The 17,399-nt window shown below is 28.9% G+C and overlaps 1 protein-coding gene across 1 annotated transcript; it reads right to left on the reverse strand.

Annotated features, from left to right (window-relative positions):
* Positions 1–277: 277 nt before the first annotated feature.
* LOC123297592 (UBA-like domain-containing protein 2) lies at positions 278–11,344 on the reverse strand. Its single transcript, XM_044879319.1, has 2 exons — positions 11,092–11,344; positions 278–2,349 (listed from the first exon to the last, which is right to left on the reverse strand). The coding sequence occupies exons 1-2, from the start codon at positions 11,200–11,202 to the stop codon at positions 2,104–2,106; spliced, it is 357 nt and encodes a 118-aa protein (XP_044735254.1). The 5' UTR covers positions 11,203–11,344; the 3' UTR covers positions 278–2,103.
* Positions 11,345–17,399: the final 6,055 nt, after the last annotated feature.

Genomic DNA, 17,399 nt, shown 5'->3' on the forward strand with positions numbered 1-17,399 from the left:
AGGTCGATTAAGACTCAAGTGAGCGCAGTATGAACAGGCAGATGGGATAGGGTACGAGGCTTTCAGTTAGATTCACTTTTATCGGACAAGTATGTTAAATTAATCACAAATTCCGTCAAACACAAAAATAATATTTTAAAAAGTGTTTTCTTTAAAATAAAGTTCAATTTATATTTTCTGATGAAGGTGGTAGCAAATAAATATATCAATTGTACAATATCTAATAAATTGTAAGATAATAAATTGGCAGTGGATAAACAAATGAAAAACTATGAAATTTGCAGCTTAGCCACTGATTACTATATTTCTTTTAATATGTACTTACAAAGTTGGTTTAACTTAAGATCTATACAAAAAATGGTATAAGTATTTTATATATACATATTTTATTAAATAGTATACGAAAGGGTCTTTAAAAACATGTCAAATAATGTCTTACGGTTAAACATATATGCAATCTGGGCACTGTTTATGAATTCCTTAACTCTTTAAGATTTCATTATCTTATAGATTGTTCACTAAAATATATATGGGTCTCACCGTTGATGGAAACTCATCTAGAAATCTGTTCGCATGTAAAAACACCCGAGAGACACGAGTGTTTAATTCAATGCCATTTTTAATTTAAGTGCGTTTCAAATAAAGTTATTTTGACCAACAACTTCATTTATACCTTTCTGTCACGTTAACGAAATTAGTTCCACTAAAGAGATAAGCAGTTATACATAAAAAAGCACGAATTGAAACAATCTTTAATACTCAATGTGTACACGGTTACATTTGTACATGTTTAAGATGTTAATGCACGAACGTCGATTTAAACGTATGTTCTTCTAAAGGACGTTTGTTGGAATTGCACAGCATTAAATAGGCCTATTAAATGCGTTGAAATTGACGTTCAAGTAAGCCTCTCTGTTTAAAATAAAGTACAGTGGACTCGCGGTAATCCAACAAACGTTTTGCAAGGTGAGGTCGATTTATCGATTTTGTCGGACTATAGAGCAACAAGCCCCTTGTAGCACGGAACTTTTTGAAAAATAATATCCTGTAATCCGACAAATTACAAATCAAAGTGACAAGATTTCAATCATTTTTTTTTTCAGTCACGAAGAGTTAATGTATTTATAATAAATCTGCATTGTAATTACCGTTATAGTTATGTCGGATTACAAGGGATACCGGATTGGACAGGGACCGGATTACCGCGGATCTACTGTATTACCAATACAAACGTTGAAAATTTGCGTTTTGTTGTCCATATGACTGCAGTCTATAATGTGAGTTTTAGCACTTCAACGTTGATAGGAAAATTTTTTCCGTTCTTAAAACATTTTGTAATGTGAACTTCAATTTCAATTTCTGAATCGAAGAATCTTTGTTTTAAATTGTCGTTAACAAAATAAAATCTTCTATCTTAAAGAATTTGGTACCCAAATTCCATATATTCGTTTTTAATGACCTTAAAGTATCCAAATAAATTATTTACAGAAAATTATTCAATAAATATACATGAAAAAAAACACAGTTCTGTAAATTAAGAAAAACTAACATAAAATTTCGAAAAATAACGTCGTATACTCTGAATATAAACAAAAAAAAATTATTTTCTTCAATTGGCACCGAACTAGAGAAGGAAATTGGATCAGAATAAAAATAATCATTGGTTTTTTATTTTATAGAAAAAAATGTTGGCGATTATTGAATTATTCGCAACAAAAATCGTCAATGGGAAATTTTCTATTTATTAATAAAAAATTTCTAAGCGTGGTATGAGTATCGACATATGATGCTTGAACTCCATAAATATCACAATTTATTTGCCAATTTGAAAACTACACGCTAATAATGGACAACGCTTCCTTGTCGATATCACATACTCACATAATGGGTTCGAAATAACAACCTCGACTAATTTGTGACAAAATTCCATGTACTCTAAAAATAATGTCTTTATTATTTTGTACTTAAGAAAACATCCCATTGTTTAAATTATTTATGTTCAAAACTATGACAAAAGAAAATCAAATAAAAACATGGAATAACTAAGATTCCTATACATTAGTTAGTTAATTCCCATATGAAGTTTTGGATGATTTCACTCATTTACCGCTGGGTAGTTTGAGGCGATTGTCGTGCGGTCGTATTTGGAAGCATTTGTTGTTGCTGTTGTGGGGTTGTTGATAATGAATTTGATGAAGAACCAGTTGTCATTCTTGAAAATGCTAATAATGTGTCTGGGAAATTTGGTGGTGTTGCTGGTGTATTACATGGTGTTATCACTTGTCCAAAATGTGCGGTTGAACCGCAAGATGGTATTGCAGCTTCTTGGAAAAATATGCTTAGGGCAGTCTGCAAATAAAAAGAAAATTTGATTAATTTCAGTTTTAAAGTTTTGAGTAGCTAAAAGTTTAAGTTCTCTAGGTTTAAAATGTTCAAGAAATTGAAATCGCTATTTTCTATTTATTGTTTAGTCTATTTTTTATTTCTAGAATAGTCTGAGAATAAAAATTGAATGGATCTATACATGCGCTTATATGAGGGAAGGGGGGGGGGGGTTCTAAAACCCATTCTTACGTAAAATTTTATGAGTAGGAATTTAATATAACCTTATCTGCAAAAGAATAAAAATATTTAATTTACGCCCAACTGTCAGTTATAGGGTATCTAATTTTTTTCTTACATTATTCGACAACACGAGATTGAATCTTACGTAAGAAGGCCGCTTAGATAGTTGGACGGGGTCATGAATAAAATATCAGTTTTGTCGCGAAATAATGAGAATGGATACAGTGAAGACCACTAAATATATTGGCAAAGCTCCTGCGTAGATTTAAGTAAGAATAACGGCCTTATTATGTAAAAAGAGCTTTTCGATATGTTATCCACCAAAACTCCGGAATTTTGAGCGCACTCTGAAGAAGAAGCGAAGAAATAAACAATCCAAAGTACTAGCTTACGACGAGTTACTACGTTACGATGATTAAAAGTAAATAATAGTTTGAATACGACTATTATACATTTAAAAAAATAGAAAACCATACATATATTTTACCTGTGGAAAACAATCCTTACCATTATTTCGAGTGTTATAGTAAGGGAATAAGCGAGAGCAATCGTTATCAATTATTAATTTTAAGCCCAGTGAAGTGGGTGGGTATCACTCTAGTTTTAAATATTTTACTGACAGATATTGGTAAAATTAATGCTCTAAGAAGCAACCCACGCTTTTTTACGATAAAATGATTTTTTTCTTAATCACTCTATTCTTTTTTTTTTTTTTGAAACTTTAAAGAAATTATTTTCAACTTTTTAAATTATTATTTATTTTCTACTCTTTAGTTCAGCGTATGTGTTTTCAGATATGAAAAAAATGTTAATCCTGAAAATCTTGATCAGGATAATAGGACATACTTATTAATTATTGTATTGTCATCGGTCCTTAAATGTAGGAAGCAGCTTCAATTCAATTCGACGTTTTGAAGCGGATGAAAATTACATTTCAAAGGTTCCGTTACATAAATATATAAAAAGTTAATAAAAGCGTGTAACATTATTGGCCCTAACTAAAGAATTAAAACATTTCATTGTAAATGAATGATGTTACAAATTTTTATCCATGATTACACCACCTTTTGTAATTTAGAATGAAATTATTAAAACATATGTTTTAACTTTTAAGAAACTTGTTTATTATGATCTGATCTGATCACACTCCACAGTTCACACATGCCATTAGTGAAAAAGAGATGGTAAATTGGAATCATAATAATAATAAAAAATGACGTCAACACATAATACTAATAATAACAATATTATATATTGACATGAATCATGATTATCTTGGAATATTATTTATTTTGCACATTGCAAATAATATAATAAATGAAATTAGTAATATTTGTTTATTTAAAAATATTTATATCCAATCCAAACATTCGAATACATATTGTATGAATAATTGAATAACTATAATTAATTGGGAGATACTCCGTGGCCGCCACTGCTACCGGCAACAAACCGTTTCAAATATTACTTCAGGCGCCTCCAATTCTATTAGTCATTTAATTATTAGAGTATGCAAGTTAAATGCAAAAACTTTTGTTGCATATCGATTTAAAGACCTCTGAGATGAAGTTTTGCCAAAATTAAGCTGTTTCAACTTTTCAGATATTGCCCCACAATATTTAAATAACCTCATTTGAAGACAACGTAACTTCTTTATACTTTAAACTAATAGTAACACGTGAAAACAAACAATTGACTGAGTTAATTGTTGAAATACCATGTATAGACAGTGTTGATTACACTGTCACATTACACATACATACATGTCACACATACATAACTAATATTCCCATATAATACATACTATACAATTTGCGCTCTCGCGGGTAAACAGTGATGTTTATGAAAAAATGTTTCAAACAAAAGTTGTTTATTTTTTTAAAAGAATCATTTTTATATTACAAACGTATGTTTTATTTCTGTAACGGTTTACAAGATAGGTCCTACGGACCCAAGACCTTAACCTATGTTGCTTGATATTTCAGCTTGATATCTCTTTTCGTTTTTGAGTTATCGTGTTGTCAGACGGACAGACAGACAGACAACCGAAAATGAACTAAGTAGGTGATTTATGACCACCTATACCAAAATTTTTTTCGTAGCATCAATATTTTTAAGCGTTGCAAACTTGGGACTAAACTTAGTATACCTTGATATATATTACATGTATATGATTCAGAGATATTCGAATTTTCAATTTTAGAACATGGAAAAATCTCCATAAATATTCTACTTCGGCGAAATTTCTCCTTCCGGGTAGGCATTATTCTGAGTTTGAAAGAAAATTATTTGGGATTTATGATTATTTTTAATAGAGAGAAGAAATGTGTATTCAGCCTAGAATACGTGTGAGACAGAAATGCGAATAGTATGGAGGTAATAAGTCAATAATTTTTGACTAGGCTGTTGGGATAGAACTACCTTAAGCAAAAATTAAAGTGAACATTGATTCATTTATTTTTAATTGGCTGTACGATCTACTAAATTGTAATATATTATGATGCTAATTAACATTTTTATTCATATTTACATGTTTTTAAAGTTCAATTAGTCTAAACACATAAAAAAAATTGATGTGATAAAAATTAATTATTCTGTGAAACAAAAAATAAATAAATAAAACTAAAATTATAATTAGTTTTTATGCAGATGGATGAATCGATTGTATAGGATGTCTCCTCATAATAGCAATATTCAAATAATACAATAATACAGCATGAATTTAGACAGGGACAACTGGTACAATAACCCTTCCGATAGTAGATTAACTAACTAAATATACTGAAGTAAATTAAAATTACACTGTTAAAAATTGCCAAAATTGGCAGGTTTCAAGAGAATTCTCTTGAAAATTTAAGTTAATTTAGCTACTCTTGATCCGAGTGACCTTAGATTGAATTTGCTGAATTCGAACTAAGTAATCACTAAAATGACAAAATACATGCTCATGCCTTAACCCGCGCGGCTATATGATATACAAAGAAATGACCATAACATAACATATAAATACTAATGTAATAATATCATGTCTGTTTTACGATGCGCGCACATTCACCATATTCGTCGATTTGGATATGACAAGAAGTCAAATACCAATCCGTATTTGTACGATGGTGACAAAATAGGGGAGTAGTTTGCGTTAGAAATTTTGCGTGACGTAATTTATGAATACCCACTAATATCAGAAAATCGTTGGATCGACCTACGAAGGTCATAGCCACCACGGCTTTATCAATCTACTCTAGTACATGTGTCTGTATGTCTGTGTAAGTAAAAACTCGAATACTGTCAAATATTAAAATGTAAAATAATCATATTATTATCAGCCCTCTTCAAAATTATTACTGAATAAATTATTATTTATAATATGAAAATATGATAAGAGTTTTTACTTAGTACAAGAACCAATTTATTTCTGTACACCGCTTCGAATTTTCTTATCTTTGTATATCATTCTATTGAAATTGCGGGAAAACCCTTTATCAGAATATCAAAAATAAAAATGACATAAAACACATATCATATTTCCAACCACTATTTCAAAAATGCACACAACTTTTTAATTAATACAAAAACGAAAGCAAATTATTAAACATTGATTTTATTGTGCTACAAGTTAAAATTTCCAATTTTTTTTAAAGATAAATTTAGTATTTTATCTTTTGAAAGTTTAATTTAAATATGGCTTGTAAGAATTTTCCAATATGCAGTCAAAGGCTTAAAAAACAAAATTTACCGCCCACTTTACATTTGCAAATTTTTTTAAGTGATTTTTGGTAGATGGTAGTTTCGTTAATAATGGTCGTATCAAGATGTAAACAGAAAGTATTTACATGAAAGAAAAATTATTTTGTCACTTTGCTCGACACACTCACAAGAAAATTGCTCGAAGAAAAAATTTACTAAATTTTTGGATTTTTCAAAATTGTAAATGGTATAAAAAATTTTGGTAATTCTAATCTAATCAGGTGTGAAAAAAATTGAAAAATATTCGTCAAATTCAAATTTTTTAAATATTATGTATTTTTACACAAAAGTTATACTATTGATGTAATAATATTGCCTATATTTTTTTTAAGAAAACCCGAAATATTTTCGTTAAAGTGCGAAGCTGGTAAATCTATGGCTAAACGAATACAATGACTGAAAAAAATGTTATAGACCAATTTCGGTTTATACCACCTCCTCTTGAACTAAAATCATGTAATCTTTAAATATTTAACATTTAATACGTTTTGAATGTATTTGTAAGTAAAGAGACAATAACAAATATTATTTATCGTAGAAAATAATACTCAATAAATTTTGTTTTTTCAAGATTTTAACTTATGGGCAATCATGTTTTTTTAAGATTATTGGGCAGTACTTTAAAACAAAGACTAAAATAATATATCGTACACAGATTGTCATTATATTTATAGTTATAGTTATAAATAAACAGCTATGTTTCTAAGCGAAGCTGCAATTATAGTGTACAGAGTTATCCATATTATGATGAATCGTGCGAATGTAATTATTAAGGGAACATCAAGACAATGGACTTCTTAGATACGGAAAAATCCGTCCTTGACCATGATTAATTTTCGCATGGATAATTTTTGCAGGATTCCGTTTAAAACATGCTTCTGAACGTAAAAGTGTAGGTTGCCGGTGGGTAACCCGGTAGGATATTGTTTAAACTATTTTGTTTTATCATGTAATTGGGGTCAAAATTAACAAAAAATGTTTTTAGATATTTTTCTTTAAACCCTCCAATTTTCGAGTAAAAAATTCGTAAAATTTGAAAAAATGTTTCTGATTTTAAATAATATACAAAAAGAATCATTTTGAGAAAAAAATCATCAAAATTGGAGGTGTCATTGAGGACTCCCGACTAAAAACATTCATTGATGCGACTATTTTCTAAATGTGTAAAGTTGGTATTTTTTTTAATTATATGTACTAACACCTATATTTAGTACCGGTAATCATCATCAATATTGTAAGCCGACGCGACCCGACGTTTTAGTATTGTTTTAACACTATGCGAAAACTGATGCAGCAAGTGGTCTACCGTCTGCTACACATAGGTCTCGTCTACAAGTTGCACCACACAATTTACCGTACAGTTAGTAATGTCGTGGAAGTTCAACATATACATCTTTAACATCATAATTTACGGACATCCGGTTTCCTGACAAAAAAATATTATTTCAAATGGCAAACAATAATTTATTTATACAAATAAAATTTTGGACGAGCATTTAATTAACTAAATTTAAATAAAAACACGACAAATTTTTCGGGTACGGAACCCTACACTTGCACTTGAAACATATCTAAGAGCACTCTCTTCTAAATTACATTTTATCTTGGAGCTTTCTCCAAACTAAATCGATTTTGAGGATCATGGCCTATTTTTTAATTGTTTCGAGTAAGGAACTAAACTCGCACTTGAAACATAGCCAAGAACAATCTCCATTAAATTACTTTTCAAACGAAACAAAAATAAATCATAATCGGTTTATCCGTTTAGGTGCTATGATGCCACAGACAGACAGACATACACACATAGCGGTCACAACACCCCTATTTTTTGGTTAGGGGATTAAAAAGAATTTTATCGCCATGATATTGACTTTATTGAAAAATTATTGACAATAATTAAAAATCGTAAAAACGTTTTTTTAAATCTGAGTTGGCTAAAATTAACTGCCAATTTCAATGAATAGTGTTGTTTAAATTCATAAATATAATCTCAAAATTACCTTTTTTTTTACAAAAGACAACGTAATTTCAATTTACATATTATTTCGATTATTCATATTTATTTACATTTGTTAGCATTTAATTATGTTACCATTCTTAAACACGTTATATATAATCTAAGGAATTTATTACATTTCAAATTTGCTCGATTTGTTTATTTAAATAATCGGGAAGCCCCCCTAAAATTTTCAGAATTAATTTAGACTTAGTCCAACATCATATTAAAAAAAATCAAGCCCTTTATCCAAAATTGCCCCAGCGACTTGTATCCTTAAACTTTACAACTTAAATAAAAAAACACTCTCTATATTACAATTTTTTTACAAGTGTTTTTCAAATGAAAGTTTATAATTAATTTTCCACAAAATCATAAAAATTTCCCTACTTATATAATAAATGAAAATAAAAAGAAACACGCATAGCTGTGTGACATTATTATTATGACTAAAAGTTACCATATGGTACAATTAAACGAGCGTGCAATCGAATTTGCAATCTGCATAGGTGTGAATTAAGGCGGGACAACACGTATATACAAATAAATTCACTTAATTAGTGTTTTATAATGGCATGTATACTCTGTGTCACAAAAAATGCACGTGTTATACCATTCTAAGTGTTATAACTATAACATTATATATAAATCACATGTAATGTTATAGTAATAACACTTAGAATGGTTTAAGTTTTGCCTTTTGACTTAGAGGAGTACACACACTAAAAAGTGGTACATTAATCAATTAATTTCAAAGAAAAAAGTATTCACATTAATTCATTGAAGAAAGTTATTTCATTTTGAAATGGGTCTCTGACCTTAGGACACCTTGTACATACTTTAATTTAGCCCATTATATTAAAAACGAACACTTTTAAAATGTTATTTTTTGTCATGTAAATCCGAAATTGTGAAAAACTTCAAATTAGAAAAGTGAAAGCAAACAATTGACTGAGTTGATTGTTTAAATTCCCTCAAAAATAATAAACATGTTCATATCACATATAACGCTTATAATTTTTGGCCCCTTCAACCGATTTAACTGTATTAATATAGGTATATGAAACGTTTTTGTCAGCCACTCGGTTATTTTGTATAGGTAATATCTTATTGACAAAAGTCAATAATGTTTTTATAAGCCTGTTTATCATGACACATTTCAAAATCAATAAAATCATTTCAAAAAGGATTATAAAAATTTTAATCAGCAGTAAAATATGAACATTCAAAAAATTATCCAGGTTAATAATAAAATTGCTATAAGATTTTTTTTTAACTACTATGGGTATAAAAAAAAGGAAAGCATAGGTTGTTAAATACAGGAAGGCTTTAAAAGGAAGAAAATACCTAGGTATATCGTCTTGAAAACGTCTAGCTTTGTTTAAAAGTTTATATTTAATTTTTTATACCATGTATATGAAATATACAAAGTATATTAAATTTAGCCCCAAATTTGTAACGCTTAAAAAAATTGATGCTACGAAAAAAATTTTGGTTTAGGTGTTCATAGAATCACCTAATTAGTGCATTTCCGTATGTCTGTCTGTCGTCTATCGTCTGTCCGTCTGTCATCACGATTACACAAAAACGACAAGAGATATCAAGCTGAAATTTTTATAGTGTGCTTAAGACATAAAAAGTGAGGTCGAGTTCGTAAATGAGCAACATAGGTCAATTGGGTCTTGGGTCCGTAGGACCCATCTTGTAAAGCGTTAAAGATAGAACAAATGTTTAAATGTATAAAATGTTCCTTATAAAAAAATAAACAACTTTTGTTTGAAAAATTTTCTTGTAAACATCACTATTTACCCAAGAGGGCGCTAATTAGGTGAACATTTTGTAGTATGTATTAATATGGGAATATCAGTTATGTGTGTGTCTATTTAAGAGTGGAAATCTTTCTTTATTTACGTGACGTCAAAAAACAAACGATTGCGTCATCAAAACTGTCTATACATGGTATTTCAACAATTAACTCAGTCAATTGTTTGTTTCCACTTGTTTCTTATTTGATTTAAGAAACCTTGTCTTAAATTTTTTGCAATATTAATAATGCTACACCCTGTACATTATTTATCCCTATGAATGTATTTTATGTAATTTAAAAATCTTAATAACTATAAATACAAGTTCTAACTTTGCAACTCAAGCATATGCAGGGTAATTAAATAATTACCTCAGTTGGTTGTTAGAAATCGATTAATTTAATTTATAAAATAAGTTTATAAATAAAAAAATAAAATTTGATATAAAAAAAAAAATCCCAAAAGAATAAAAAAACTCTCTCTAAAAAACATTTTTTACAATAAAATAATAAAAATATTTATGATAATATGAATAAAATATTCGAAAAATTTCTATGTAAAATGTAAACAAAAACAAAAATTTCCATAACACACAAAAGTAATTGTTATGACTATTTTATTGTTGTAATAAAATAATAGTGTTTATATTTTGAGCCCGGTAAAATGTGAAATTGACCTTGAGACTAGATGATGCCTAGCCCTTGACCAATCTGGATGTGTGTTTTCATCGAAATATTTGTATACTATCACAAAATAAAACAGGAAGATAAAGGAAGAAGGAAGAAAAACGATGAATGTATTATATGAGTGAGATGATCTGAGTGAAATGAAAGAGGGGAGGTAATGGAATAAAACCGGAGCTATATTAATGATGTATAAATATACCTAAATCGTGATACCGGTATATTAATTCATTGGTAGCCATTTTCATAATAACATGAATATTTAAAAAAAAAATTAAGTTTTGTTTGTGTTTACCTCAAATTGCCAATGAGCAGCTTGTAATAATTGTTTAGCTTGTTCACGAGCACATCCGGCAGCTAATACAAATTGATTAATCATAACTTGCTCTCGTAGAGCTGTATCCATTTTGTTTTTGGTATTTATATTTATAAATATTGTTAAATAATAATATATAATTGGAATAGTTTTGTTTATTTATAAACTTAATACGGAAGCAATCAACTCAACAGAGAGAACTCGAACGACACTAGTTCATATACACAAACTCACTGAAAATAATAACAGTAGGAGTGAGTTTTATCGTACGTATTTCTATGAAAATACGTCGCGTATTTTATATTTATCTCACTCTGTTCTATGGTGTGTGTATTTGTATGGTAGTGTTATGATCTGCTCAATAGCTACTGCGTCGATGTGTTTCGCGTATTTATTTACTTGTTTTCATCGTCATCCAAACAAAACATTCAAAACATGTACTATCTATAGTGCTATCTCTGTTACCACGACCGATGGGTATTTTTATTATACATAATTTCTTTTTTTTTGACTACCAGTACAATATCAAAAAAACCGTAACGCAAAAGTTACGTAAACTAAGCGAATTTCTTCTTAAGGATTTTAAGATAAGTCACGTTTTGTCTTCAAGAAATTTGTATAGTACATATATTGAATTGACTAAATATTAACTATGTTTATTTTGACATTAAGTTTTTATGAAATATCACAACCCTATTCCTGTATTTTCTAAAAGAACCGTGCTTTTCAGAGCTATACTTACTTATTAGTCACATTTTTCTCAGAAATAAAAAGTCATGTACTTCATGAATCAAAGTTCAATGGGGAAGGGTCAAATACATCAATGATCAGTGAGTTTTTTGAAAATTTCTGACAGTTTTTTTTTCTAGAATTAAAAAACTGGTTAAAAATACAATCTCTCCTATGCTTTCCGTGTTAATGATCCGAACTTTAATTAAGTTTATATCGAGTTAGAGACAATAACTGTGTTTTTCTTTTAATTTTTAAATTAATTATAGTATAAATCAGTAAAATTTCATAATTTGTAAATTGAAATTATTAACGTGTGTATAAACAACTATTATAAATAATAAAATCTATCGTAGGACTAAGTGTGCTCAATGTTGTTTAACTTCAGTAATCGGGCGAGAACCGTTGTTTTCAATGTGGCATGTATGGATCATGTGAGTTCCATGATATTTGTTAACACAAAAAATGCTCAACGTGCTAAGAGAGGTTTTCACTTCAAAAAGCATAAACAATTTTTTCAATTTTCTGACACTATGTTCTATAGCAAGACAACAACCTCAATAACATGAGGAAAATTTTCAGAAATTTTTTTACAAGTGGGTCTTGTAATCGTATTCAGAAACATATGACGCTAGCAAACTCAAATCCATGATTTGAAAGTTTTTAAATATTTGATAGAAAATTAAATACGGAGAAATGGGTGTAAAATCATATGGATTTAAGTATAAAAATAAAAACACTCATAATATTATTCTAGCTGTTTCATTTTATTATTCGTTCAATTCTGAGTGTACGAGAACATTTCCCCTTACGTTCCAACTCCATGAGCTCATACAATTGACATCTTCTCCTTGAATATATGCCCTCATTCACAGTCATATTTGTATTATGCACATCTTTATCTATTTAATGTATCTATTTCATTTTCTATAATAACAAATCATAAAGCATTGATTTTTAAAAAAGAGCGGTATATTATTGTGTACATTTTAAATAAATTGCTCTGTGATTAATTTTTAAGGAAATTCATTCAAAAACTATCACGATATAATAAACCTGAAAATAGGTCCTAATGTTGTTACTTGTCATGAATCATACTTTTTTGGTTTAAAATGCAGCAACAAATATTACAACATTATTATTGATTCAAAATATTGGGTTTGATTGATACTTATTTACTACAGCAAGTGCGCAAAATATTAATTTCCTAGATAAAACGGTTTCGTAATTACTATCCTTCTCATTCAATAGTATCTGGTTCTCTCAATGAAAATTATGAGTTTTCACGTATTACAACTTATTTATTTCTAGTCTACCATTTTTCTCGCGTTTTACATTCAAATATTTATTGTAAACAGATCGTAAAAAATCAAGAATTTCGTTTTTAACTGCTTCCTACGAAAAAACTAAACATTCAAGCCTTAGGATAATAATAGTTTTGAGAAATTTAAAAATGTAGTGGTTTGAGTTTATAAATGAAATTTTCTCCATTTTATAAAAATTTTTGAACTGAATTTTAAAATAACAAAGACAGCAAAGCATTGGCATATTTTTCCTGCGTATGCTTTGTGTGTACTAATGTTTATTGCCTTTTCTTTTCTAATTGACTCAGGCGGCACTAGTCTTCTTAGCTTTGGCAACTTAGTAATTCGTCAGGAATTGGCGCCTGCTCTCTAGTTTTGGCACCTCGGTGTTCCGCCACGATTTGACTCCTTATAAAGCTGATACTGATAATATCTCTTAAGAGTATAATTGATTGTCAATGTATGTAAACGCACTAACCACTCAATTTCGAAAATTTGCTTTGTTTTTTATTTTTCTCTATAGTCGGAATCTTAAATTTGAAATCTGCTTGATTTTTAGGATCTGCCGATTAATTCAAGGCAAGTGGCAGCTTACTAGATGCACCCCAGATTTACAGATCTGCAGATTACCTACGAAGAAAGATGGAGAAATCATTAATTACAACGAGACAACGAGATTAATTACAAAATTATTAGTAAAACCGCTTGAATCGTTGAAAAAATACATGTAGATATCTAGCAATGTATCACTGGGCTCAAGTTAAGATAGCGTTTCATTGTTGATTATCAGAGAAATAATTTTATTGCAACTTGAGGATTATTCAAGCCTTTTTAGTGGCTCCTATTTCACTTGTAATGGCTGCCGGTAATCAAAAGGATTTTGTAAAAAATTCGAAATGATATTTTTTGTATTTTAAAGGTTCAAAATTATATAAAACTTATTTAAATATAAAAATTTGTTTAATTTTTTGTTTTGAATTACAATATATTTTGTAACTAAAATACTAAATACGTAATTATAATTCGAAAATCTTAATCAGTGAAAACTTAAATTACATAATTATTTTTTTTAAATTCAGCTTTTATATTTTCCAAGTATAAAAAGCAATATAAAAATAATTAAAATGTATTCATTTAATTTTAAAGCCTCGTTCATACCGACTTTAAAGTATAAACTTGGTTTTGTACGCTCGAGAATTCAAACATAAAAAACACACATTTAAAAAAAAATTAATTCCTTTTCTGTCACTTGCGATAAATAAATTAATTGGGTTTTCAAGTTTTATTTAATTAGTGTAATTGCACAATCGTTAATTTTAAAAATTAGATTTATAACAAAAAAATGTTTAACCAAGGAGCTTATGCCAATCACATTAATTTCAAATATTTAATCACCAACAAGATTCTCATTTTTTGCAAATTAGAAAACAACATCAAGTCATTAAAAAAAAATTTTTTATGTTAAAGTTTCATTCAGTCAAAGTGTCCACTCTAAAAAATTTCCATCATATTATCTTCTTTTTTCTAAGAAACCCATATATAGGCAAATTTATAAGTCTAGATAAGTTAAATCGTAACTTGCCACATATCTGTGCGAGGATCGTGAAAAAACTGCTAAAAATGCTACTGTTTTCAATGTCATCATGGTAGTTCAATTATTATTTTAAGCTGTTTTTAATGATATTACCACAGATAGTCAACCACATCTCGCTACGATTTTATTTAATTAGATTACAGCTTATTAATTGTTAATATGCTATACAGGGATACAAGACTCTGTGAATATTGGAAGGTACCTGAAAACTACTATAATTGTAGGAAAATTTGAGAAAAGATTATCATTTCGAATATTTAATTTCTAATTTTGCATAAAAACGATGCTGTATGCCGATCGGTTTCTACTATTTTATAGGACAGCACAGATAAATTCATTTAAACTACCATTTTTGGTGTAAAATTAGAAATTTAATTTTCGAGATGGTTCTCCTAAAATTTTATTAGTTTTTCCAATCTTGCAGTAGTCTGGGAGACATAAACGAGAAATCAATCCTCATCTCCTAGTCTAAATAGGATAGAAATTAAGTGGGAGTGATAAGTTTGTTATAAAATAGATAGTTTATAAATAATAATTAAATAGAGCCTTGTTTTAGAGCCAAGGAAACAAGGTCTAAATTTTACGGTTTATCTATCATTCGAATACAAACTAATCCTTTCCCCAATAAATTTTCTCGAAATAATAACACTTTTCCAATAGATTAAGATTGCCATTTTCAACAGCTCTTTCAAGATTATGTTTAATTTTCAATTGCTAGAACAGCTTATATCAAGTAAAATTTCATTTTCATCATAAAAATTTTGAAAATCCAAAAATTATCACACACTACTATGTTAACTTTTTTAATGCGAGGCGAATTTTAACCAAATTTAGGAAATAAATTTTCTAAGAGATTTCTATTTTAATAATTCGATTAAATTTTAATCAATACACAATATATTGTCAAAATTCGCCTCATTCAACGATATATTTTTATGTTTATAAAAATTTAGTTAGCAATAATTACAAGTTTTTTATATAACGCCACATTCACACAAAATTTTTATTAACATCTGAAAATTTTATAGTTTATTTAATTTATGTATTTCATCAAGAATAGAGTATATGCTCAATTCAAATGTCCTCGGTTGGCTGTAGATTAACGGTATGGTCCAGATATTGACCACTCCAAACAGATAATTTATTTTTTATAAAGAAATCGAGGATCTATATAAAATGTGGCAAATGTCTGGAAAAAGATTTGTCGCCTAAATCGCTTTTGTATGAGCCAACCACGAACAACGAAACTTAGATTATTTTAATATTATTTAAGACAAATCGATCACGCGGAAACAATTTCAGAAAAAAAAATTTCAATCTAGAATGTAAAATATACCATCCTATGCTTTTAAGCCAAAAAGACATAATTTACAAACCAAACAGAAACCGAGTTTAATAACGAGTGCATTAATTTTGTTTGCTATATATTTCTAGTATAAAATATGTCATTCAGGAAAATTTCAATTCTACAGGAAACATTTTACGATCTGTAAAATACCCTTTAATACTTGTTTCGATTCGCTATTTGATTAATAAATTCATTTATTAGACATTCAGATACAGTAACCTTGACTGAAAGTACGGGATAGTTTGTCAAATCTGACAGTTCTGATTTTTTGCAGACTTGTTTATGTTGTTGGTCTAATGTATAAAATCCAAGTTTCATGCGAGTTTCGACTTTTTTCAGATTTTGGCGATTTTAACCTTTAAGAGTTTTTGATGTATTTTTTCAAGATGTTTTTAAAGTTGACTAAATTGCTGCAATATGAGATTAGAATCGTTCCTGTTGTAGACCCAATAGTCCGAGAATTCTTTCAAAGTTATCATTTTTTCGAACTTTGCAATATTCTATCGTTCTGAATTAATTCTGACCCTGAACAACACTAGATCACTACTTCGGAAGTAAGTAGAACTACGCCTCGATAGAGTAGTTCGAATGACGTCTGAAATATTTCGAAGTTAGAAAAAGATTGAGTTCTGAAAAGCTTTATCGCGTAAACTATTGGGTCTACAAGGACAATTCTAGTCTCATATTGTAGCAAATTTAGTCTACTTTAATAACATCTTGAAAAGATACTCCAAAAACTAGCCCTTTAGGATTATGATCGACAAAATTGGAAAAAAAATCGAAATTTTCACGGCTTTTTTCGATTTTTGATTTTGTTGCGTTCGGCGCTCGAGGCCACAAATTTGGATTATTCATTGGGCCAACATCATAAACAAGTCTGCTAAAAATCAGAACTACCGTATTTGACGTAAGTTCTGATGTCTGAAGTTACGTTGATAAACTTTGTAAGGCTTTATCTCGGAATCTATTGGGTCTGTAGAGTCCATTCTAATGTCTTATTGTAGCAAGTTTAGTCTACTTGAAAAACGTCGTGGAATGGAATGTCAAAAACAACTGTAATGTATAAAGTTACTGTAATATTCATAGATCTCTTCTTTTTATTTTTGGCTCTACAAAATTCGAAACATCTGAACTTTTCCAGAGAGTAATTTATATTCGAATATCAAACCGAGCTCTGGCATTAGTGCGTTAATTTATATCCATGTAACACTTAGCGTTTAGTTTGAGTAATGCGCCATTTAATATCACCAAGCTTTGTCAAACTGACCCTCTACTTTCAGTTTGACGCTCAAATTGGAAGTGTTCTCAAAAA

Source organism: Chrysoperla carnea, chromosome 4, assembly GCF_905475395.1.
Source record: "Chrysoperla carnea chromosome 4, inChrCarn1.1, whole genome shotgun sequence".
Classification (NCBI taxonomy): Eukaryota; Metazoa; Arthropoda; class Insecta; order Neuroptera; family Chrysopidae; genus Chrysoperla; species Chrysoperla carnea.

Bases quoted from the DNA above. Each gene is read 5' to 3' on its own strand.
- LOC123297592 (XM_044879319.1), bottom strand. From the start codon at position 11,202: ATGGATACAGCTCTACGAGAGCAAGTTATGATTAATCAATTTGTATTA. The intron at 2,350-11,091 runs GTAAACACAAAC...TTTTATTTGCAG, and splicing joins CTGCTCATTGGCAATTTGAG to ACTGCCCTAAGCATATTTTT.